The following is a 26,200-nucleotide window of genomic DNA, read 5'->3' on the forward strand; positions in this document are numbered from 1 at the left end:
CTATCTTCCAAATCTTAATCATATTGCTGCCAACTAAAACTTCTTTCCATGCTGAGTTTTAACTTCCCATAATCCACAAGTGGATTCTGCTTTGTAAATACAGGCTTCAGTATTTAATCATTAACCTTTCTAAATGCCTGTAGCTTGATACTTTACATTCCCAAGGCAGCCAGCGTGTTACTACAAAGTGCTACTGTAACTAAGTGCCACTGTGTTTTGTGCAAAAAGTAGTTTATGAGCGTGCTGCTTTGAGCAGCAACATGGAGGCCGTCCCCCAGGCGCTCTTCACATCTCTTTCCCCCTTTGAGTAATAGAGCTGTGAAGAGAGAATAGGGAGTTGTAGGCTGCTTGCAACTTCGGGCAGGAAGAGAGAGTGGAAATAGTATCATGCACAAAACATGTTTTTGTTAAGGTTGGTACAGCTGCATACATGTGCGTACGCTTCTATCCATGGACATAAATGATAGCGGAGTAATAAGGAATGATTAAAAAAATCCCTGAATCTGTAAAACTTAAAAGTACTCAATGTAATGAAGAAGTCTTTAGAAAGTATGCACTGTATTCCAATATGAAGTCGTCTGCGGTACAAATGGAGCAAAACAGACTCCGTAACTTCAGCTGCTGGTGAAAAATGTTGTCGAATGTTGAAACGTATTCTTCTGTTGGCTCTTCTATATGACCAAACCTGTAATCCTGCCTCATCTTAACATTACAGATTACTGAGACCAAAAATAAACATAATGGGTTCTGGTTAAGGACAACCTATAGAAGCTGTTAACATCATCTAGGTGTACCGCTGTGTAAATGGACAGTTAAAAGTTGGTCAAACTACTACGAACAGGTGTTAGCAGCAGCTTATGTGTAATGACTACTCGTTGTACGCATAGTCTCTGAAGGAGTGGCGTATTTAGCAAGGGAAAAAAACATTCACCATGATGGATTCTGGCAGAGTTACATAAGAAGATAACTACCAGTGCAAACTATTAAAGATGACTAAATAGCAGTTTTGAACACAGTAAATGTAATGCTGCTTGTGCAATTAGTATCAGATATGGGAGTTCTGATATTGGGCTTTTCATGCTTCTTCCTGTGCTGCTGCTCACTAGTGATTTTTTGTGTTGTTACTTAAACCATGCAAGTGAAGAGGGCCATGATCCTAAAACTACTATACAGTTTACTATTCCGGTCTGTTAGGAAGAAGGGGAAAAAAAGTCGCAAAAAGGCAGTGCTAGGGAAAAGAGTTTTCATCTCTTCAGAATTAGGAGACGGAGAATAAGGAGGAGTTACTTCATAGTAGTGCATTATTTCAGTGAAAAAAAAAGCGTTAGTCAAGACAAATCTGTCACTTTCAGGTTCTGGAAACCAGGGAAGTTTGAAAGCACTGCTGAAGTTATCAGACCTTCACCTGGTCACGATGTATCAAGTGCTTTTTCCTATTACTGAATATCTAGCTACTTAGCACTACAGTAAGGGTAGAACTGCAAACAAAGTAAAGATTGTACCGAGTTGTTGAACTTGAAATGGGGAAAAAGCTGTATGCCTTGTTTTATATATGAGCAGAAATCCCTTTTCTCCGTACTACCCTGGATAAGAACAAAAGAACAACAAAAAAAACAGGTGGGCTGACTGAAGCAGCCATGGCAGCAATTTACAAGGCATGTAAACAAGAAATAATTTGACTTTTCAGTATTTGACACCATGCTGTTTTGGTCATGCTGCAATACTGAAAACACTTCCTTGTTGAATGGTGTGAGTTAAAGCTTCAAAAGTACTGGTCTCCACCAGGTTGTAATCATGTTTTTCTGTTGCTGCCTTGAAGGCGACACGATACAAGGTGACAGGTACACGTGGAACACTGCCACCTTCCCTGACAGTCCCCTAACAAGATTCTTAGGACTATTAAACTCTGATTTCTCACCCGGCTGGTAAGAAATCCAGTTGCATACAAGATGTTCCTAGTTCGGATGTTAGGCAAAGAGTGTGTTTCAAGCAAGAATTTTCAGAGGAGCTTGTACCCGTTTCATTCCCTTTCATGCCTTTAGGAATTTTTCTTAAAATACTTCCCAGGTGTTTCTGTTAGAGATCCCTGAGTTAATGCCAAGGCAATAAAATTGAAATGGTACACTAAACCAGATACTTGTTGTTCCTATGAATGTTTTAGTCTATACAAGTTAGTAGTAAGAACCAGTCTCTCTTTATCAGTTTAAATTCTTTAATTCCGTAAATTGTTCAAGACAGTGTTTTCCAACCAGTGTGCATCAACAGGTTCAGTGAAAACACCAGATTTCTTTCTAGTATACTTACTATACCAAAATTATACCATAAAGTCACATTGCAGTAAATTGGCACAATGAGTTTTGCAAGAACAGAACTAAACTTGTTTAAAAAAAAAGTGATTAAGTATACTCATACATTAACATTTTAACAGCTATAAAAACGCTGTCTTCAATTCCTACAAAACACAGTGAAAAGACACCCCAACAAGAGTTGAAAAACTATGCACAAAGAGGTCAGTATCATAAGAAGAGAGCAAGTTTTATACAAACAAAGCAATTAGGCAGTTAAAAGTATTTACACTTTTTCCTGCTATTAGCTAGACAAACATACAGTAGTCAGATAAAAATATACTACAACTCTAAGTCCTGTAACATGTAAGCATTTGTTTTCTAACTGGAATTTTCATCTTTTGAAATGTGTTACCTGTTAATACTGGACAAAACTATTGGCAAAAGTGTTTAAATACTTTTTAACCAAGATTAAAGGGGCTTTTATTCCACAAAATTTAACCTTAAAATACTATGCTTATAAAATTATTTAAACTTTCAGCAGTCTATAGATTTCAAATGCAAAACTTAACAATCCTCTGTAATTTGTATTTTAAAAAAAGACTCCAGTGGAGTCATTTGCTTTCAAAGGCAGAATCTTTTGCTGGCTTTTCAAGCTCCCTCTCTTCACCACATGTCCTAGAAACAAAATAAAGCAACATTAATAATCATATAAAAATGTGGAGAGCAAGACTTATTCCAGATGAATTTGTACAGTCCAGAGAAAATGACGCTAATGTACATTCAGCAGTAGATGAGGAAGTCTGGAGAACTGAAGCAGGCAGTGATGGCAGCTATCTCCTCTCTCACGCCGACTGCCCCCAAAGGCGAAGCTGAGCTGGTAGTGATGAACACCACGCTCACGTATGTGACTGGCTGCGGATGGCAGCCATTCAGACGTGGTTTGCGTTCCATTGCGGCAGTCCTCCCCAGTCTGCTGCCAAGTATGTCTCAGCTCAGGTGGAAAAGCACGCTGGCTGAACATACACCTTACCAATTGTAGCTTTTCTTAGTAGCCAGGAAGAATCCACTATGTGTCGCCAACACAAGGTAACTTCAGGAAGCAGTATGTATTTTTACCAAACGACAACAGAAAGATGTTCTTAAGTGCCAATCACTTCAGAAGTATTAAGTAACACAACTTCTGTCTTCCAAAATTTTTGAAGTACATCTTCAGAAAGGTACAGACATGTCTTGCCTCAAAGGCAGTAAAGTTCAGAACTGAACAGACAGCCCTGTGATTTGAAAAGTTTACAAATTACTTGCTTAAGAGAGTCAGTAGTGGGAACTGCAAGGGTGTTTTGAACATTGATGATTTTTTCACATTTATTTTGCTTAGTAGTTTCTCACTTCTAAAAAACTGAATACTGCAAATAAAAATGTGTGAAAAATACTGAATGAAAGGAAGTTTGTATGATGGGGAGACACCACTCTAGCTTGATTGAATTTAGAACAGGTATGTGGATGCATTTCTTAACATGCAAGGTATTTGCAAGAGGCTTTACAAAATCTCGTTTCTAGCTGTTGGCAAACAGGTAAGTCCACAGAAGCTGCTCCCAAGTAGCCACACAAGTTTTTTTGTAAAGTGGGTTTGTTTCTTTCTTTGGTTAAGTCAGTGTGTTGGAATGTAGAGTTCAAGGCCATAGCAAACACCACACATGCTTAAAGAGATAAATGTTTATTAGCAGCACATGACACCCCTACTAGCTCATTCATGGAAGATATATTTGCAAGTTTTACAGATACAATTGCAATTAAGTATTAAAAATATAAATTGTCTTGCTTCAAAGTTGCTTTTTTGAGACGCTTTTTATATTCAACAGCCTTTCCAGGCATGTTGCATAACTATCTGAAGTACCTGCCTTAAGTTTCTTTTGACCAATGTCCACTGAGGTGTCATGCATGCACCCAAATATTCTTAATACTTTTAATCACAAATATAAAGGGCAATCTGACTGAGGTTGTCTCCCTGAAACTCAAAAATCCAAGTGTTGTCAGGTTCTGCAGGAACAAGGAAAGGAGCTGGCCATGAAAAAGATTCTACCCTGGAGAACCAGTTAGTAGTCATTTATTTTTAAATACTTGGCCAAGTGTATTCTATTATTACTGAACTGCCTTGCTATTGATTTCAAGTAACTCGCACGTTGCACTTTGTTAGTACCATATTGTGATCTGGCCAAATCCCCTATTTAAGCAGTGTGCTAGACCTGTGTTAGGAACCTACACTTGTGCCTTCCTTTAGTTCCCACAACACGCTGCTTGTTCAGACCAAATGAGTATTTGGCATCACTGGTTGAAAACTCCCAAATGTCACTTCTGAAAGCTGTGTAATCAGAAGCCAGTAGTTCTGAGGCTACCTCTCAGCAAATGCCAAATTCATTTTCATCTTACGGGGTTTTTTGGTTGTGTTCTGTTTAAGTTTACTTTATTGTAAATAAGAGTCAATATTCCACTCATTTGCAGAGTTTTAACTTGGCAGGCAGCCAAAAGAATGCCAGGCCACTGCAGTTTCTCCTGGTCTGCATGAAGAGAGTGATGAAAGGAAAGCTTACCTCAAGACATACTGCTAGACAAAAAGAATCACTGAGCATGAGGTGCAGAAGTGCTCAGAGAAAACAAAGTGGTACTTCAACAAAACAATTCAGCTCAAGGATAATTCTAGGCCTTTTCCTTACTGTTTATTAAATTCTATCTATTAAGTATTTATCATATTCTACAAGAGATTCACTGCTTGTTGTTCTTGCTTACAAAACAGCATTTTTCAGTGAGGCTAAGGTTTAAATACTTACCTCCTGACAAATTCAAGCATTCTTATGGCTTCTTGTGTGGAAAAGGTAAATGCATCAACCTCTATAAAGCGTTCAGAGTTCTGAAATTTCACATGTCTAAGTTCTAGTCTGCAGTTTACCTGCATTTGGGCAATTCTATAGCTACACTCTAGACCACTAATTAAAGTGGCTTGGCTATTGATTAGAGTACATGATTTCACAAAAAACTTGATAAATCCCATTAGTTTCTGTTAGACTTGGTTCAGGCTTCCTTTGCTTCCAATTTAATAGCATCAAGCCGTCTAAAACATAGGAGAAAGCTTATACTTTGTCCTGTCTCACCACATGCTGATTTTCTCCTTAGAGAACATTCCATAGTTTTTTTTCTTTAAGTCTTCACCACAGCAGTGAGTGAAATAATTTTTAAAATTCAAAACTTTAACAGAAGACTTGCATGCTATTATCATTCTCTAAAGTTGAGAGAAAACTCGGTAAAGAAAACAGTACCTCAACATCATTAAGTAACTTCAATCTACTGCTGTTCTACGTACATCATTTTGCTAGAGCAGAACAGATCCTTAGTTCAGTAAGGTTATTAACTCACTTTTTCTTACTGCCAGCTTCATGCTTATCTTTCTTTTCCTCAGTGTTCTCTCCGTTGTGTTGTGACTGGTTGGTGTCTTGAGCTTCAGACCCTCCATTCAGAACCTTTGAACCTTTAAAATCAAAGAGCAGGGAAAGAAAACAGAACTGCAGGCAGGAAAACTGTGCTACAAAAAGCTCCAGATAATTTCTTTACCTTCATCAACTCAAACACTATAAATGTTTTCCCCTCACCTTGATACCCAGCAGCTGAAACAATACAAAAAGCAGTAACTGATACGGCTTCAACATCTGAAAACTCCATGCAACAAGCCTCATCCCATAATTTTAATAGTGGGAAATGAACAATGTCGTATTTAATGAGATTTCAAGGACTTCTTGTGCTCGCTACACTACAAATAATGGGACTGATGCTTATTTATATTCTGAGCAGTGAGAGAATATACTTCAGCAGTACATTCTGTTTACCACTCTAACCTGGTCAGACAATTTTGGTGGCTTTCTGATACTTCAACCGGAGGTTATTAGTTCCATGGATTCTTGTTGACTCTCAACTCTAACAAATCTAACAAATACGCATATAATAAAAATTATGACAAACAGTATATATAAACAGAGTAAAAATGCTTATTTATAGCATGCAATTGTCAAGCAGGAAAACAAAGCACTATGTAGAAACTGTATTTAGTGAAGTCAAAGCAGGAGTATTTAACCTCTTCAAAATTTCTGTGATGAATACATGTTTTGCTCTGGTATTACAAGCCAGTGAATTTTTAGTGAATTGTTGAGGAATGTCACTTTAAGTCAGAACTGACAGTCCGTTTTATTTGAAGTTACAGGTTTATCAAAAAAACCCCTCTATTAAACTACTGTGCTACAGCAAGAAAAAAATACAAGACGTTACTCATCAGAATATTTACAGGCTAAGAGATGCTAAAAAGCAGACAAGATCATTTTAAGATTACATTCTAGTCTAGACTTGCTCAGAATCAGTTCTGAACTTGAATGCCATGGGAAGAATTCAGTGAAACAATGAATGCTATAATCCCTTGTTACAAAGTAGATTGTCTGAAGCTGTACTTCAGCTGAAGTACAAACTTCTGTAATTGTTGTGCTTCATAAAGATAGCAAGAGTTCACCAGTTCAGTTTTTAAAAGGGCAGAAGTACAAACGTAAGGAACCGGCATTACTCTTTGTAGCAAATAAAGAAAAATCCACTTCCATGAAATATCCCCCTACTTCTTACCATTCTCCATTTGACTAGGCAACAGTATGGTATTTCAGTGCGTTCTGTTAAGTCTCGTGTTAACCTCATCCGGGGTAGCTTCATTAGTCAGACTATTCTATGTGGCGGAAATCTTTCAGTTTAGATTCTTTGGTAAAAGATTAGCTGTGCTGATCACTGGGTTGGGAAAAGATCTCTGTGGACATCCTTGCTTTCTTAGCAATTACAAATACAGTGGCATTTCCACTACAGTTATTCTGAATCCTTGGCATCCTCAATCACCTCAGTTACAGTAACTTGTTTATTTCAGATCCAGATGGTGTAACTTGCAGTTTTCTAAAACAGTTTTGCTCCCAGGATTCAAGTCCAAAGTAAATATAATTTCTCTCCAGTGGTTATGGAGACCAAGGATCTAAATAATTTTAATAGATGGGTAGAAGTGCTACATCTTCAAGGATTAAAACGAATTTGCAACACAGCTTTCCAGTGTGCCTGTCTCATTTTGTTCCTCTATTTAAAAATGCAAGTATCTATTTGGCTACATTTCTTTTTTTTTTTTTTTAAAATAACTGACCTAAGTTATTGTAGAGCATGCTTACTACGGAAAGCTATCAATATCATGCTGTACTTGTACAAGTGCTCATGATTAAGCTGGAATAGTACTGCTGAGAGCTTAAAGGCCTTTTCTCCCCTAAATGATGATTATTTCTTCACTGTTAGACGGAACTACTGAAGTTGCATCAGAGAAGTGGTTAAAAGCTGCTGCTACACATAGTAGCATGCATGATATAGGAAGAGGCTACTGAAGGACATTAAGCAGTTAAAGCATAGGTGGAAGCCTAGGCGCCAAAAGGCTATTTGAGGGATGGAAGGTAGTACATTAGTCTACCTCATATTTGATGGTTTTCTATTCTGTAAGGTAATAAAGTTAGAAAATTTACAGAAGTAAGAAATGCTAAACTCCATTCTTGTGAAAGCCTGTCCCTTCAGGCAATAAAGATATAATAGCCACGGAAAACATTATAGCTTGAACTTGAAAGTTATAGCAGTATTATCCTTGACTATTTCAGATACGTAAAGGTTTCAACAGATGGGTACGATTCCTATATCAAGGATTTTTTGAAGCTGGCTCATAAATTAATGGAGACTTGGTCTTTTATATGACAAGAAACCAAAAATACAATGACTTACCTGTTTGGTCCTTTTCCTTTTCCATTTTTTTGTTTGTTCCTTTCTTCCACTGTTCTTTGGTTTTGTTGGCTTCCTCATGCTGCTTCTGCTCAGCAAGTGATTTATTTAGTACTTGGGAAAGAACAGAATCTCCTTCCCCAACCAGAAACATGGTCTTGAACTTGTTATATAGCATTGTAGATTTCTCCATGATAACTTGGCTAACTTTGAATTTCCGTATCTGAAATCAAAGTAATAAAACATGAGCTCCACTTAGGTATTTAAATACCTATGTAATTTCATCATGTGCTAGATGAAATTCTTAATTTAACCTGAAATGAGATGATAGACCTTTACACTCTCTGAAGTATCACAGAATCACAGAACAGCCCAGGCTGGAAGGGACCTTGAAAAATCATCTGGTCCAACCATTCACGGGAAAGGGAGCCTGGATGAGATTATCAAGCACCCTGTCCAATCACATCTTGAAAACCTCCAGCGATGGGGACTCGACCATGTCCCTGGGGAGGTTCTTCTAGTGAACGATTGTTCTCACTGTAAAAAATGTCTTTTTTGTATCAAGATGAAACCTCTCCCAGTGCAACTTGTACCCATTGCCCCTTGTCTTCTCCACATGGCTCCTTGTGAAGAGAGAGCCTCCGTGCTTTTTGTACCAGCCCTTTTAAGTGCTGGAATGCTATGATGAGGTCTCCCAAGACTTCTCCAGGAAGACCTAACCCCTTCAGTCTCTCCTTATAGGGCAGGTTCTCCAGCCCTTTGATCATCTTCACGGCCTCCTTTGGACCCTCTCCAGTCTATCCGCATCGTTCTTGAATTGTGGGACCAGAACTGGACACTGTACTCCAGTAGTAAATAACGTTGATATCAATTTAAGAAAACACACAAGTTACTTTGATTAACATTGCAAATCTCACCTTCTTTAGAGTCAGAATCATCTCTGTGTGTTTCTGAGCTTGTTGCATTGTGACTTGAAGGGATGCAAGCTCATCCAGAGCCTCAATACACCTGTTCACATCCTGTATATTAACAAGAAATTAGTTTGAAGACTTAACTTACATACTAATAATCCTTAATTAGCCATACTAAATTCATTTCCATGCTCAGTGATACCTTCCTACGATATCCTTAATTTGACCGTGTAGTTAATTTTAGAACAATTTATACAGTCAAACTTGCTAACAAAGATTACTATTAGTTGCCTTTCAGCTAATTCCATAACAAAAGGCAGATACTATTTGAATAACTTACAATTTTTAAGAATAATTTTATACTTTCAAAATACAAACTCAAGCTTTATGCCACTTTCACAGTTCTAGTACTTCCCTGCTTGAAGCTGTTCTCCACAGTCAGCCTTTTCCATACCCAATTTTTCCCAAGTGACTTGCCACTGAGAAGGTAGCAAAGCATCTTAAGTGGACTGCAGTTAATATACTGAACTGTATCTTTGTAAATTTTTCAGTTAAAAGTTTGATGAATGACACACTATGCAGGACACCCAGAAGTAATGATGTGAGCTTCTGATCCATTTCTAAGAACCACTGTACTAAAGTCTTCTTCCTGTAATACTTAAGTTCTCAATTTCCTTGTCTTCAGCTACTCTTGCTTATTTTAATTCCTGTTTAGAACTAACAAGATTCATCTCCAGCACAGGTCATAGTAATATTCTGCATCTTGTAATAAGTTGTAGCTCCTGTTCTCAAGGGAAATTAGTATTAAAAAAACCGAAACAAACATATCAGGACTATGCTCAGCAGAATTCTTATTATCATCTTTACTTGATAAATACAATTATGATAAACGAAGTGTCCTTGCTGTAGCTCTACAAGCAATGTTCTTCTCAGCACTGTAGGATATTTGCTGCATTACACCTCTGAATTAAAGGTTTGGTGGGGTTTTGGGGTTTTCCATTTTTGTTTTTTACTTACTATTTTAGGGGAATTTACTATCTGGCTGAGGATGGAGTGATTTGTTTAAGCCACACCATTAAGTTGTGAAGTAAAAGCTTTCTAAATTTTATTTAAGGCGAATTATTTTTTTTGAGACAAAGTATTGGCATAGACGTAAATAAAATAGTTTAAGAATAGGCCACACGGGAAATGAATGTTTCGTATTTAACACTGTGGTGGGTTAGCCTTGGCCAGCAGCCAGATGTCCAGCCAGCCGCTCACCTCTCCCTCCTCAACAGTGCCAGGGGAGAAAATAGGATGAGAAAGCTCATGGGTCTAGATAAAGACAGGGAGATTGCTTACCAGTTTGTCGTGGGCAAAACAGACTCGACTTGGGGAAAATTAATTTATTACCAATTAAAACAGTTTTGAGTTTGTAAACAAAGACAAATATTAAATCAACACTTTTCCGTCCCCCTCCTCCCATGGTCAACTTCATTCCAGGCTCCCCTCCCCAGCCCACCCCCAAGCAGTGCAGTGGGAGCAGATGGTCAGTACATCACAGTTCCTCTCTGGAACTCCTTCCTTCTCACATTCTCCTCTGCTCCGGCTTGGGCTCTCCCCACAAGCTGCAGTCCCTCAGCAGAAATCTCCAGCATGGGCCCTCCACAGGCTGCAGTGTGAACATCTGCTCCTCCGTGGTCTCTTCCGCAGGTTGCAGGGGAATACCTGCACCAGCAACATGGAGCACCTCCCCCGTCTTCTCTGGTATTTCCTCTGCTGTTTCTAAAAAAAATCTGCCCAGTGTGTTTTTCCCTTTAAGTAAGTTTTCACAGAGGCACCACCATCTTGGCTGAGGGGCTCAGCCATGCCCTGCGGTGGGTCCACTGGAGCCGGCTGTGTCCAGCACAGGGCAGCCCCCTGCCCGCACCAGCAGAACCTTGCCTCCAACACAATGCTGAGCTCCTGAGTTGGAGCAGCTTGCTGCTTCTCATGCTCCTGTACTGTACTTCTTCACTAACACTTGTATTTTCTCATTGTACAAACGGCACTCACAAAATGAATATAGTAAACCAAAGGCTGAATCCGTTTCAGCACCATCCATGCAATGGTACTCTGAAAAGACCACGTAATCAGTTAGGGAAAGTCCTCAAACTGATGTCACTCTCACACCTCTCCTTGGCCAATTAACAGTGGTAGTAAGAATTTTCTTGCCTTCAGCAGTAAATAAAGGCAGAGATGGAATAAAGCCTTTTACTTGCTTTTTCAGTTGTGTAAATGGACTTTTGAAGATTTGCATCCCCTCCAGAACTTCAAATAAGAAAGAGACTCGTAAAGTATTTTTGGTCTGGTCTCATGATTTGAGGTTTCAGTTAGAGAAAAAAACCAAAATAAAAACAACAAAAGCACAAATAAGCTTGAATTCAGAAAACCTGGTAGTATTGTTCTAAAGCACCAAAGGCATAGAAATTAAAATAGGCTTAAAAAAAGATACAGCTCTAGTCCTTCCCTACCTGTTTTCTCTGCCCAACCTTAACAGTGGAATCCAAGGTGTAACAATTTAGATGAACATATGCAAGTGCTTGACGACCCTCACTGTAAAAAAAGCTTTTTCTTACGTTTAAGCAGTATTTCCTGTATTGACATCAGTGCTCATTGCCTCTTGTGCTTTCACTGAGAACAGCCTGGCTCTGTCATCTTTCCACACTCCGTTCAGGTATTTACTCGCATGGAGAAGATACCCCTCTCAGCCTTCTCTTCTCCAGCTTGCTCAGCCTCTCCTTCTACGACAGATGCTCCAATCCCTTAATTCATCTTTGCAGCCCTTTATCTTTATTGGGCTCCCTACAGTATGACCATGTATCTATTGTACTGGGGAGCCCAAAACAGGATCCAGTGTCTCACCAGTGCCAAGCAGAGGGCAGTCATCACCTTCTTCCATGTTTTAGCAACTTTCTTTCTAATGCAGCCCAGGATGCTGTTGGCCACAAGAGCACATTGATGGTTCATGGTAAGCTTGGTGTCCACCAGCACCCCAGGTCATTTCCTGGCAAGCTGCTCTCCAGCCAGTCAGTCCCCAACCTGTACTGGTGCATGGGGTTATTTCTCCCCAGGGGCAGAACCTGAAACTTTGTTGAGCAGTTTTAACAGTATTGCCTACTAGTGACTGGCCTTCAGCTGGACTCACTGCCACTGATCAGAGTCTTTTGTGCCCTGCAGTTCAGCCAGTTTTCAGTCCACCTTGCTATCCACTTATTTAGTCCAGATTTCATCCGTTTGTCTATGAGGCTGATTTAGGACACAGTGTCAGAAGCCTTTTTAAACTTAATAAAACAAAATCCATTGCTCTCCCTCATCCACCAAGCCAGTCATCTCACAGAAGGATGCCAGTTTGGTCAAGCATGATTCCCTCTTCATTAACCCATGCTGACAACTCCCAGAGACCTTACTGTCCTTCATTGGAAACAATTTCCAGGAGGATTTGCTCCATCACCTTCCAAGGGATCGATGTGAGGCTGACTGGCCTGGAGTTTCCCATATCCTTCTTCTGGAAAATGGAGGTGACATTTGCTTTCTTCCCGTTCTCAGCAACCTCCCCCTAATCACCGTGACTTTTCAAAAACAGAATGGCGTGGATGCACAATGACATCATCCAGCTCCCTCAGCACTCTTTGGTTTATTTCACATCAGGTCCCACTTTGTTTAAATGTTCACTAATTTGATCCTTGTCCACTGAGCATCAAGTCTTTCCTGTTCTGGACTTTCCATTGGTCTCAGGGACCTAGCATTCCTTAAAGGAATTGTACGAGCAAACTGAGGTCAAGAAGGCATTGAAGAACATTGGCCTTCTCCTTGTCCTTTTTCACTAGGTCCCCCACCCCATTCAGCAGAAGGCCTACACTTTCTCAGCCTTCCTGTTGTCGGTGAGGTACCTGAAGAAGTTTTGTTGTCCTTCATTTCTCTCCCCAGATTTAACTCCAGGTGGGTTTTGGCTTTCCTAAGCACATCCCTCCATGCTTCAACAGTGTCTGCATATTCTTCACAAGTCACCTGTCCCTGCTTCCACTTCCTGTGTGGTTCCTCTTTTTGCTTCCTGACTATAGTCAGGAGCCTCTTTTTCATCCATACAGCCCTCCTGCCACGTTCGGTTATTTTCCTGCTTGTCAAGATGGATCAATCTTGAAAAGGAGGTAATCCCTAAAAGTGAGCCACATCTCCTGGTCCCTTCTTCTCTCCAGCATAGTATCTCAAGCGATTCTTCCAATCAGATCCCTGTAGAGGCCAAAGTCTGCTCTCCTGAGCCCAGGGCTGTGATCCTTTTTGCCCTGCTCCCTCCTCCCATGATCCTGAACTCCATCATCTCAGTCACTGCAGCCAAGTTTGCCCGTGACCTTCATATCCCTGACGAGATCTTCCCTGTTCATAAGAATCAGGTCCAACAGGGCATCTTCCCTTGTCAGCTGCTTGATAACCTGTGTTAGGAAGTTACCACACTCCAGAAGCTTCCTGGATGCTGTATAATTTCCATGTTGTCCCTTCAGCAGATACCAGGATGATTCAAGCCTCCAATGAGGACCAGAGCCTTTGAACTGGTGGTGTTTCCCAACTGCCTTAAGATGACTTCATTCTTTACTTCTGCCTGAGCAGGCGATCTGCAGTAGACATCCTCATGATGTCACCCATATTGGTCTGCCCACTAATCCTGACCCGTAAGCTCTCAGTTGGCTGAGCTCTGTCCCACTGCAGAGCTCCACACATTCCCACTGGTTTCTCACATAAAGAGTTATCCTGCACCGGGTCTTCCCAGCACCTGTCTTTCCTAAAGAGCCTGTATACATACATGGCAACACACCGGTCCCATGGACTATCCCATCAAATCTCTGTCATGCTAAGGAAACCATAGCCCCGCAATGGCAGACAGATGTCCAGTTCTCTGATTTGTTCCCCATGCTGTATGCATTAGCACACAACCACTTCAAAGAGGCACCCAGTTGTGCTGATTTTCCAGAAAGATTATGGGAGTTTTCCTCATAATGCTGTGCTGCCAGCACCTCCTCATTTCTGTGTGTATGCTTGTGGTGATGCCAGGTCTGACCTGTTCTGTTGAGGAATTCTGTTGATTACAAGGCCAATTCTGTTTACATCACCCTGCACCATTTGATTGCCATCCTGCTCCACCATTTCCTCACTTTCCCCTCTGCTACTGCTACTAGTTTAAAGTCGTTTAACCAGATTGGCCAGCCTCTTGGCAGCAATACTTTTGCCCCAATTAGTTGGGTGGATCCTGCCACCTCCTAGCAGTCCTATCCATTCCTTCACAAGTCCCTTCCTCAAGGAAGAGACCACTACCTGGGTCTCTATACCTTGACCATCACCCTCAGAGTCATGCAGTCATGCCTGATACTTTGCAGGACTCCCCTGACCGTATTGTTGGTGCCCAACTTAGAAAACCAGCAGCAGTTAATAAATAGTCTTAAGGCCAGACAAGCTTCAACCATCTGTCAGTAATGTTCCAAATCTGAGCCCCCAGCAAGCAGCAGACTTCCCTCAACAATGAGTGGGGTCAGCAGATGGGAGCCTCCATCCCTTGCATCAGGGAGTCTGCCAATACTACACTCATTGTGTCCTTCTGCATGGCTCAGGCTGAGCTGGCACAGATGCTTCATTTGACAGAATTTTGTCTGAATGTTTCCAGTAAATAATTAATTATGAAGTATTTTCAAAAAAAACAAATTTACTTGCTGACATTGATCTTTTAATGTCCGTAGTAACCTCAAGTAAGCAGCAGTTATCTTTCAAACTGAAAAAATTCCGTTCATTCTCAGAATATTAATTAAAAACAAACACGCATTTCCTACTGGAATTATCACATAAATCAGTTTTTAAAAAATACTTACAAGATTATCAATTTTCAGGGAGTTCTTAATTTCTGCATGTATCCTTTGAAGCCTAGAATCCATTGATGTTTCTGAAGATTAAAAATAGCATGCATGAATATTTGATAATCACATCAGGTTTGTTTTTGTAGAAACCTTTCCACAAATCTGAACTTCATACAGAATGCAGAAAATATGGGCAGGCACTCTACATCAGATAACCATGCAGGCGCACACATAAATACACCACAGGGCTTACTATCAGAAATAAAGCACGCACCTTTTTAAAACTGAACACTACCAGCAACCTACACAGTTTTCTCCTTAGGAGTTACAAACTGAAAATAATTTTCTATTGCAATATACAGCTGTCACCCTCTATTTGTGGGCCAGGTTAAAAGCAAGTTTCAATAAATACCGAGAGTTACAAAGCTGGAAAACCTTTAATGACAGGACATCTGGATGTTTTCAGTAAATTGGACATGATTCAAGTCCAAATCCATCCAAATAAAGTGTCCCCAGTACACATGCTCCAGCAGGTGTGCAAGATGAATGAACATGTCTGTCTCCAATTCACATGCTGAATGCCTGTTTGGATTTTTTCATACACAAGTGGAACGTATTCTAAACAACACTGCAACCAAATAGAGTTTTCCTCAAGTTAATCCATCTTGGATGGGTTTGGATACTTTTTTTTTATCCCCCTGCCAACACCGGGTTGGTTGGAGTCTATGCCAATGGATCTGTACTATACTACAAATTACAGCCAGCGGTTTGGATTGCCCTTAAAGATGGGAGTACTATAAAAGGAACGACTTATCCCTATGAAGGTCAGTTTGCAAGTCTGGGTTAGTAGACAAGACCACAGTAATCTGAATCTAAGCCTCTTGCTTAGGAAGAACAAGCCTCTTGCTTAGTAAGAGGTAGTATCTAAATACTTTCAAGAGGTCCCTCAGATTATTGCGTTATGAGACGATAGAAAGGAAAAACTGATGGGAAGAACTAAAGTGATCCAGTTCAAAGAGTAAGAACTTCTGTTTCTTGTTCACAAACAGAAGGGATCATGAAGGTTTAAAAGCTCGAACGACAGTAACATGGGAATAGCAAAGACCTGTTCTAATGCACTGAAGAAAGAAAGAACATAGAAGAACAAGAATGCACTGTTTCACAGATCTGAAAGAAGCAGTCATAGATAAAACATCTTGGACTGAGACCCCAAAACCATCCTTAGCAGTAAATTATCTTATCCGAGCAGATAATTCTGTTCAAAATTTAAGATGACCAAAAACACCGTTCAGCTTCTTTAAACTAACCTCTCTTCTTCTCCATCTTCTTAACTTCTGTTTTCTTGCCTTCTTCTTTACTCTGCCTATCAAAAACGTTAAAGTGTTTTTACAATGTTGTAAAGTCTGGGTTTCAGTCTTTTTTCTTCCCAATTTTTAGATGAGTTGCAATGTTTTGAGGTATTATCTCAGTAAAACATTAGCATGCAAAAACCACAAAGAGCCAAACCTGGTTTTCAGAGACTGAAATAAATTAACAAAATTAGTTAGCTGAGCTACTGCTGATAAATCCTCCATACTGACAGACCATTTTCCCTAGAAGAAGCAAATTAAAGGATTTTAAAAACAAGTCACATTTCTAAACTATATTTTGTTTTGGTTGGATGTACAAATTGGTAAAATGACATTGTACAGAACTAACTTACAGAGAAATAAAATATTTTTATTATGATGACAAAAAGACTAAAACTATTTAACATTACCACAGGGAATTACGGAGAGATCAATTAGTCATAATCAGCTCCTATGTGACTTATTTTCTCATATAATTAATTATCAGTATAAGTATCCTACAACTGACCATAAATGTATCAGTGATAATTTAAATATTCTTGAAGCAAATAGCAATAAAGGAAAAAGATTGATTACAAGGTCTTTGAAACTCCTGGCTCTTTCTCTAATTGTATCACTAAAAATAAACCTGGGATTCAAGAGAAACAAAACAAAACAAAACTTGTATCCATCTCAGTTACAGGATGAAGATAGGCAGAAGTCTTTCCAACTAGCTTTTGAACTGTTTATTCAGAGAAGATCATGAACCCCTGTTTAGCAATTCCTCAGTCTTGTCTTACTGAGAGGTTTCAAAGCCTCATTTTACAATTTGCATATTTCAGCACATCCTGACTAAATATTCTGTGACTCATTTTCTTCCTGTCATAGTAATAGCATCCATAAAATATCCAGGCCTGCATGTCTATCATCCTTCATGTTCCTTTCACACTCCATCCAGTTACAGAATCAACAGTTTTCAAGTACATAAGACTATTTTACTTCAACTGGCGGCACAGGCTCATGCCGTTTAAACAGCACATGTAAACTTTGTGTATATATAGAATGGTGTACAAAGCACTGTTATTAGACATAAATAAATATTAACGTAGTAGCTACCAAGACCAGAAAATGGAAACTATGCTGATGAGAGAAGTAACCACAAAAAAGGTATCAGCCTATATTCAGTGTATTAGTAGAGGAACTTGAAGACAGACAGCACAAAAAGAAGTCTTAATATTTTTTATCAATATTGAGTTTTGTGGTATTAGTCATCAGCTATAATTAAATTAATTATGCATTCATTAACTACTACTCCTTTATCTTACTGAAACAAAGCTCTATCTACCCTCCAATGCATAAAATATGACAGCTATTTAAAAGTAGAGGAGATCTGATTATTATAACCAAATCAATATACGACAGTTTGATTGCAGAAATCAATCAGCATATGTCAGATTAAAATAGTGATTACATTAAGAGCTGCGAAGATGCCAAGGACAATTTAGTATCTCTGGAGCTGGAAATGCTTAGGTTTGCTACAGGCAAGTAGAGTAATTATGTTAGGTTTCCAGAGAAGGAGTGACAGGAATAAGAGGAGAAGAAAGGGCTAGAGGATAAAAAGCCCCAAACAAACTAGACTCGTGTGAATGTGAAAAAGGTAGAATTCTGTTGTTACGGGTGAAGGGGACCATTATCCTCCTCCTTTTTCTCCGAATTTTTACCTTGTTCTCCCTTTCTTCCGCCCTCCCACCAACTGCGGGGATGGGAACATCATGCTCTCGTGGTGGCAGCTTCTTCACTCATTTGCAGAATAGCTCTTGAGAATGAGTCAGATTTCTTCCTATTGTCCCACCCCCCCCAGTTTCTGGAAGATCTTCTCTCCATTCTTATGCTTGATTCATTTGTGATAATTTATCTTCCGAATGCAGACTGCTCTTGGTATCACTCAACTGGCTTTGCAGTGCTAGAGTAGAATAATTCTTAATTTTTTCCTTGTTCTGTCTGACGGTGTGTGCTCCAGCTGCCAGACAGAGAAGGAAATGTTTTCCAGGTAACCCTGTGATTTCACAACCTGATCAAAAATCCATAACCGTGGATTAACAGGTCCTACCAGTTCTCAATCTAATGTATCCAAAACTTAAAGAAAAATATATAGCTGTCCTGAACAGTTTTTTACACTGATCCCTTTTCACCTGGATATTCTTAGGTTACTTGTAAACAGAACCCACCAGTTGTCTTCTGCTAGAAATTCTAAGTCACTGGAAGACTGACATCACTTCATTTCTAGGTTCAATTCTTCCCATCCTCCCACAATAGAACATACTGGTTTAGAGGAGCTTTTTACTCTCCACTTAAAAAACATACACAAAACAAGGGTGGGGGGAGAGAACAAAAGAACACAGTGCAAACCAGTCTGGAATTTTTTCGGATATTGTCTCCTCCTGTTAGTTTCAACAACTTGCGGACATCACGTGTTAAAACATACTCACGATTCAGATTCTGTCTGTTCCTCTTGCTTACGCTTTCTTTCTGTTACTTCTCTCTCATGTTGGCCTCTTACAATGTTTCTTCTATGAGGAGCCTGAAAGCTTCTTCCCCCTTTTTTCTTCTGTTTTTATTTGGAATTTTAGAATTGGAAAGAGAAAAGGAGTCTTTATATTACTGAAAAGCAAGATTATTACATCATTGTTTTTGCAAATAAGTAAACCTACCTACACTAAATATCTTTGAAGCAACTCTGCTCCATGGAACAAGCTGACAAGAGCTGGCTTTCCCCACAACTAAATACAAAACCTCCACATGTTAGTAAGTTCTGAATTTCTTTAGTCCTTTCTCCCTTTTTCCCTTTCTAATAGAAGGCAAATATCCTAAGCACCAGAAAAATGAAGACATTCCAGATGATTGGCTAGGGACAGCTTTATACCTTTCGAAAACTTGATTTCAAGCCAAATGTTCTCTTAGACGCACCCAAGGAAAAAAAAGTCTGTATTCCAAGGAACATAGATGGAAAAAGCTTTTTGACAAAATAAATAACCGTTATATTTAAATCCTTTGTTAAAAAGAAAAGTGTCTTAGAAAAGATGCTTTTCTTAGAAAATACCAAAGTAGTTCCTGAAAGAATCATTTGACTAAGTTCTGCAACTTTTATTCTATGTATCTTATTAGCCAGCCACAGGGCTCCAACCTTTACTAAGATCTGGCATTAACTTCAAGAAAGATCATTAACTTCAAGAAAGATCATTAACTTCAAGAAAGATCTTCAGTGATACTACTCTCCTCTATAATAAACATACCAGGAAAGCAAAATTATACCTTGTCACCTTCTTGTTCTTCTCCATCATCTTCAGAATCAGAAGCTGATGCAGAACCCACTTTCACAGCATTTTTCCTTTTTGGTTCAGCCTCTTTCTTTCCTTCCTTTTTGTCAAATTCCTTCTTTGATTTCTCCTCTTCCTTCTGATTTTCCTCATCTTTTTTCCCTTGCTTTTTGGGCTTTTCTTCTGGTCCTTTTTTCTTTGCCTTCTCCTCCTCGTTAACACTAAAACATGAACAATATTTAGACATCATACCCATTATCTACACTGAGTTTAGAACATCACATTCTTTTAACTCAGGAAGTTGATTTTTTTTTTAACCACAGAATATTAAAAATTATGAAGTTAATTCACTCTCAGTTCGTCTAATGACTCTTCAAAAAATACTCTTTTTCTAAAATTATAGTCCACTACCTATGCAAAAAAAGAAGTAAGTAATAGTATGGAGGCCCTAATGAAGTTAACATTAATATATGTGCATAGATCCAAAACAAAAAAGTTAATGCTCAGAGGTTCTCCACACACATCTGCATCTGCAGGGCCAAGACAGCATACACTGTAAACTAGTTTTACAAGGTATACTTATTTAAGGTGTAGGTATACTGAAATTGCATCTGCTAATCTATAGAAAACTACGCTAATGCTCAACTTTTCCTTCAGTTACTAGAACCACTAAGGACTTGACACAAGAACTGAAGAGGGTAAAAACAGAATTTAGGTAACAAATAGTGTTGGAATTCCATCAGAAGAGATTTCTGAAACAAAAATGTAAAAAAAATACAGTATTTTAGTTTTACATGATCTTGTCTTTTCTCTTAAAAAATATCTTTTCCTCTTCACCGAGCATACAATTATATAAGGAATTTTGCGCAGATTTTACAAGTTAGGAAGCTTAAGATCCTCTGTCTCTTGTTCCAGAAATGCACTACCTTGAGTTACTATGTATTAATTACCTGAGCTGTAAATAACAACATCAAAGCAAACAGTAACTCATGCTGAATACTAATGGAGCAAAAACCTATCAGGAACTCAGTACTAATTATGAAGTCCTAACATAAGGAACAACATGGTTTACAATGAAGAATGTTTGTATTAAGAAACAAAACAGAAAAACTCACGAGTCACTCTCTGAAAGACAAGGTGGTTTCACCAACTTGGGTCTCCCTCTTGGTTTTGGAACCTTTACTTCAGAAGCTAGTATTTATACAGAAATAACAGGTTAGTCCTCAGCCACCATCTGCTCCTTATCTATGAGGAAAGATTCTTACTCAACAGACAGAAGCTACACTTAAATCAAAATATATACCCTAACTTTGTTATAAAAAATTCAAGTGTTAAGTGAGTACCAAACTTTTATCAAGATTTCATTGAAAAATTGAAGTGTTGGTAGTTTCTTTAGCTAATTGGTAAATTAAACTTCAGTGGTTTTTTAGCCTCAGGCTCCAACTACCAATTCTTGTGGGTTTTTGCACTCTGTACAGTTAGGATTTGTTTCACATGTTGCATTAACTAATATGACCAAGTTTGAAATTAGAGAAAGTTTGAAATTGGAGAATGGAAAGAAGTAATTTAGTGTCCACATTTAAGCAGCCTGTTTGCTAGTATTTTTAGATGTATCATGGGGGTTCCATCACTTCTCTTGACAACAAACCACTGTCAAGAAGTTCTACCACCACACTACAGTACAGAGCAAAACTTTGCATTTCCTCAGATTCACCGTATTGTTAGGAATAAGACAAATAATGTATTTGCCTTCCTGACACTCATATCCTTCAAATGCTTGTCCAATACCACAGTGAACATGTGGTTAGGAAACCCAATACTCAGTGTTTAAACTCCTGTTGGTGTTATGCATGGAGCACTGTTAAGTAAGAAATGCACGAATCATATCAACACCAGAAAAGGCTGCATAGTACATCTTACAAAAAGGCATTTTTTACAGGGGGGGAAAGCATCTCCTGTAGATCCTTTCCTGCTCTTACAGACAGTAGTTAGTAAAAACAAACAAACAAAAAAGTAAAGATACAAATATTAAAAACGTACATTTAGTACATGTAATGAAAGGGGGGAGGGGGAGGGGAGCTGAAATAGTACGTAATTTCCTCACAGCTTCCAAGGCTAAAGTAATTAAGTGTAGTTAACTGTGGTTGCACTTTCTAAAAGTTATTTTCATATTGTCAGCAGATACAGATGAGTATAAATTATTTGTTTCCCAGACTAGACGCTCATACAATGTACTTAACTGCTGCATGTTTTCCGATGTAGTAGTTAATGATCAATTCAAGAATATCTGCAAGCTTACCACAAAAATTCCAATGAATTAGATCACTGCTACTTTCAAAGAAACAAGCACTGCAGAATTATCATCAAATGGTTCTAATTACGTATTTTAAAAAAAGCAGTTACATCTTCTTTTCATTTGTCTACCAATCTACACAGACTGCTTTAAATATCGTTTTAAACAAGTCTCTCCAGCTCTCTGTTTCTTACTGCCGTCTGAGCTCCACCTATAGGCTCTGTGTCTACCCAGTTCTCCTCTTTGTGTTTTATGGATATCCTAATACAATTAAAGTATTTTATAGACCTTTAGTAAATATAAACCTTTATGGAACAATAATGGAAGAAGAGCTCTTATCGTATATCTATAGTTTAGCAGCATTCTATGAAGAAGGCTTTTCTAAAGGTGATATCTGCACCCAAAAACAGTGAGTCTTATTTAGAGGACTGACCATTAATGCTAACAATTTAAATCCATTTACATCCTAAATTCTTCAGTTTGAGATGAGGTGTTTTCTCATTACAATCCATTAGCAAAGATTGCCTTTAACAAGAGAAAATACTCTGTAGTACTTTAAGGGACAGCTCCCTGACTAATTCTACTAAAGTATTTCTGTGATGAAAAAATTAAATCTTTCTTTAAAAGTTACCTGCTGGTCTTCCTCTTTTGGGGCTTACTTTTGGAGACACTGGCACAGGAGCTGCTGCAACCGATGCTTCCCGCCACTGCTGCTGTTGTCACTGCTGCTGCTTCCTCAGCTTCAGCTTGTTTTTCAGCCTAATTTAAAGAATGAATTTCACAAGTGAAAGAACACAGGGCACCAATTTCTCACTTTCTCAAACAACAGTTTTAAACTTCTAGAAATGCATTATTACACTATTGCTTCTACACATGAAAAAAAAAGTTTCCAAATTTAGTAACAGGTTATATTTAAATATCACTAATTTCACCCTCTCCATACCATCACTACCTGATATAGTAATGTTTCATATCATTTCAACCAGCCCATTCATCTTCAGAACAATAAACTACCTTGGTACAACAAAGGAAAAAGATTACTTTTAAGTATTTTTAAGAGCAACCATAACAGTATGCCAAAACCCAGTTTTAAGCAGGCAAGTTCATATTTTTCCCCTCATATACAAATACTATTCTTTCACATGCGATCATCTCCCCTAGCTGCATCAAAGTATCAAGCCAGTAGATGGAGCTATTCAGAAAAACACCTGCTTCTAGCGCTATAGTCAATTATTCACAATGAAAAATTTTATGTTGACCTGCACTAACTGGACATAATGACCTTCATCTACATAGTCATTTTAGGGGGGTTGGGTTGTAAAGACAGAACTTATGACAAAAGAAGATCTTGATGAAAGGATATGTATCTCCCTATAAACATTCCACATCCATACACACAGATAAGAAGAATTGAGAAAAATCCCAGCTACAGAAAATATTCACAGAATTTAGTGTCCTGGATGCAGGAGCATCAGCTAGCAGCAACAGAAAAGTTATGGGCAAATACATATTTATCTTAATATTCTTTGTGGGCACCTATAATAAAAGACAATTTTGAAGAACAGAGACAAACATATCTAGAACAGAGTAGAGGTACATCTCCATATTAACTGTGCTTTCCATCAGTCTACAGGAAGACTGTTTAAATGAAGACAGAAAAACACCTGTCAGAATGCGTTTTTACAATCCCAGGAAAAGAAAACATCATGTTTCTTAGGGCAAATAAGAAGTGCATTTAAAGTCATAAAACTGCATAGCCAACCCTCTTTTCTGACCCACAAGCACAGACCACATCCCTCAGAATACTATGTTTTTCCATTCAGCAACGGCCTGTAGTAATGCAAATGTCTGGTTAAACCCCTTGCCACACACAGCACGTGCCAAACACAAGTCTGTCAGCTAAAGCTAGTAAATGTGACAGAGGAAATCTTCTTAGGCCTGCAGTGCCTTATGATGCCAAAAAAACCCCACCTCACACAAAAAAAAAGAATTAACACCAAACCATAGGATTTGAGTGCTTTTTGAAAGAGTAAAGAATGAGATCTTTTTTTTGTGTGTGTCATCTGTGAGGCTTCTCCCACTTACAAGCTAAAATCACATGCATGCATAGTCACAGACATGCTTTCCACTTCTTGCTTTTTCAGACTAGAAGCTTTCTTTGAATTTTATTTTAGGCTTTTTTTTTAAAAATTTACTTTTTTTAAAAAATAAGGTATTCTTTAAATTGTATTTTTTAAATATTCAAGTCATTTTTGTAAGAGCATCCAAACATGTATCTTTCTTTTTCTTGAAGCAAATGATACTCAGCATGCTACTTATTTGTGATAAACATACTAAGGTCACAGTACTTCACACTCATCCCATCCCTGCTGTCTGCAGTAATGTTACAAGTTAAATGGTTTCAAATTAAAATTAAACTTTGCCCCACTTAAATCTAGTTTTTAGTTGGGTCAGTGCCCTGATCTGGTTTGCTGTGTGACCACATGAACATTAAGGCTGGTGCATGCTGAGCAAGCAGCTGGAACTGCCTCTTTCAAAGTAATTCAAATTTTTCCCAGGTTGAAGAGACTACAAAATCACAATCTCATGAAAAGGTGGAGTATTTCAGGTGTTAGTTCAGTGTGATGAAGATGATAAAAGAAATTTTTCAGAGCTTCAAAACAGACTATTTTATTAGCGGCCTAGCAACAGTTTATATCTTAGTTTTTCTTATTTGCAATGGACTGTTCGGGAAAAGATAGGAACTCCCTACTCTACATTAAGTTCAAACAGAATTAAGACTTGCAAAACACCCTCTGGGAAAAATTCCGTTCCTACAAATCTTTCAGTCATTTGAAAGGGGGGAGAGGGGTGTCAAGCACTTCAACTTATGCATAATCTGTCATTAAAGAAAATAATATCCAGTATCATCACATCCAAAAATTCCAGCAAGGTGAAGTAATTAAACATACTGTTACCTTTCTTTTTCTTCCTCTTCTAGCAACTTTAGGAATAGAAGCATCATTTGTTTTTACCACATCCTGTGAAGATTAAAAATGGTGCTAAGAGTCTTAACAAAACAAAGATGTATTTTAAATGATACTAAGTTTTTTCCACAACTGAAGCTTCTCACACATAATTTAGACAAGAATCTTGTAATATATATGAAGACACCTCCTGCTTTTAAATTATTAAAATCCTGATTATCTGGTAATAATCAACTGATTATCTGGTAATCAGGACTTTTTTCTGAAAGATAAGAAATAAAATAAGTACTAAATAATATTCTGTTTTAAATAAAGGTATGTAGTCATGTTTTACTCTGTCTGAACTCTTTATCTAGTCCTTTAAATAAATACATTTGCAGTACAGAGTAAGTGATGAAAAACACACTATTCCACCTGTTTTAATTGAACTTACAGACAAGCCAGACTAAAAGTTTCCTCTCTGATGAAAGCTTCGATACAAACATGAGTGAACGCATACGAAGTTTTATGTAATTAAACAGCTCCTGAGACCGTCACAGTAGTAAGAACTGTAGCTTCTTAGTACTCAGTAACACATTTACATCAATTGACATATTAAAATGCTCTCTGGTACACAGAAAAAGCTTTCACATACTTCTTTACTGTTTTTTTCTGAAGGTAGATCATCCTCCTTTGAAGTATCCATCTCCTTTTCTTCTGTTTCAGCTTCTGTAGGTAAGTTATTATCCCCTTTAGGGGATAACTGCAAAGGCATTCAACGCAATAACAAAAAGTTATTATTAAGAAGTATTTCATAGTGAAAAGAGAACATGCTAATAACAATCAGGCTGCTTTTCACTTTAAACAGTTTAAGCCTGTAGATACACTCTTTTCTTGAGTACACATTAAAAGCCTAAGGCAGAACCACTTTCTCCACCACACGATTGCAGACAGTTGTCAGAACACATCAAAATACAGCAATGTACTACAGTGGAACTTCAGTTACACTTTGTGTTATGATAACATAAATCCTCTTTTTCACCATGTCACCATTACATGAGTACTTTTAAGTGTTCATGCCAACATTCAAGATTCATTTGGATCACTATTTATCTACACATACAGATGGATATCCAAGTCACAGACCACATTTAGCAAAGAATACCACTCTACTAAACAAAGACTTAATGTAGTAAACAGACCACAAACAAGTTGTTTTATCATGTGTGATATAGTAATTAGTGATAATTGGTGTCACCTGATTTATGCCTTTTTTTCTGTTTTGTTGGGGTTTTTTTAAACCTTAAAATACTAGTTTTCACTTTAGGTGAGCAGTTCAGACTTGAAAAATCAAGAGTTTGTAATAATTCACTTGAAAATAATCAATATTTCCTTGCAGCCTATGTATGTGCACGTTTTTAGATCTTTGATTCATTC

The 26,200-nt window shown here is 38.2% G+C and overlaps 1 protein-coding gene across 1 annotated transcript in view; it reads right to left on the minus strand.

The window, feature by feature from the left end:
* Positions 1-2,197: 2,197 nt before the first annotated feature.
* PSIP1 (PC4 and SFRS1 interacting protein 1) overlaps positions 2,198-26,200 on the minus strand; it is a 39,622-nt gene continuing 15,619 nt past the window's right edge. The window contains 13 exon segments of the mRNA XM_009586909.1: positions 2,198-2,963; positions 5,697-5,808; positions 8,112-8,331; positions 9,026-9,127; positions 14,896-14,966; positions 16,188-16,243; positions 18,698-18,816; positions 19,521-19,746; positions 20,641-20,716; positions 22,450-22,516; positions 22,518-22,577; positions 24,776-24,838; positions 25,419-25,526. Of these exon segments, the coding sequence (XP_009585204.1) occupies positions 2,900-2,963; positions 5,697-5,808; positions 8,112-8,331; positions 9,026-9,127; positions 14,896-14,966; positions 16,188-16,243; positions 18,698-18,816; positions 19,521-19,746; positions 20,641-20,716; positions 22,450-22,516; positions 22,518-22,577; positions 24,776-24,838; positions 25,419-25,526 (1,344 nt within the window). The 3' untranslated portion in view covers positions 2,198-2,899.

This window comes from Fulmarus glacialis, unplaced genomic scaffold (assembly GCF_000690835.1).
Source record: "Fulmarus glacialis isolate BGI_N327 unplaced genomic scaffold, ASM69083v1 scaffold5141, whole genome shotgun sequence".
NCBI classification, from domain to species: domain Eukaryota; kingdom Metazoa; phylum Chordata; class Aves; order Procellariiformes; family Procellariidae; genus Fulmarus; species Fulmarus glacialis.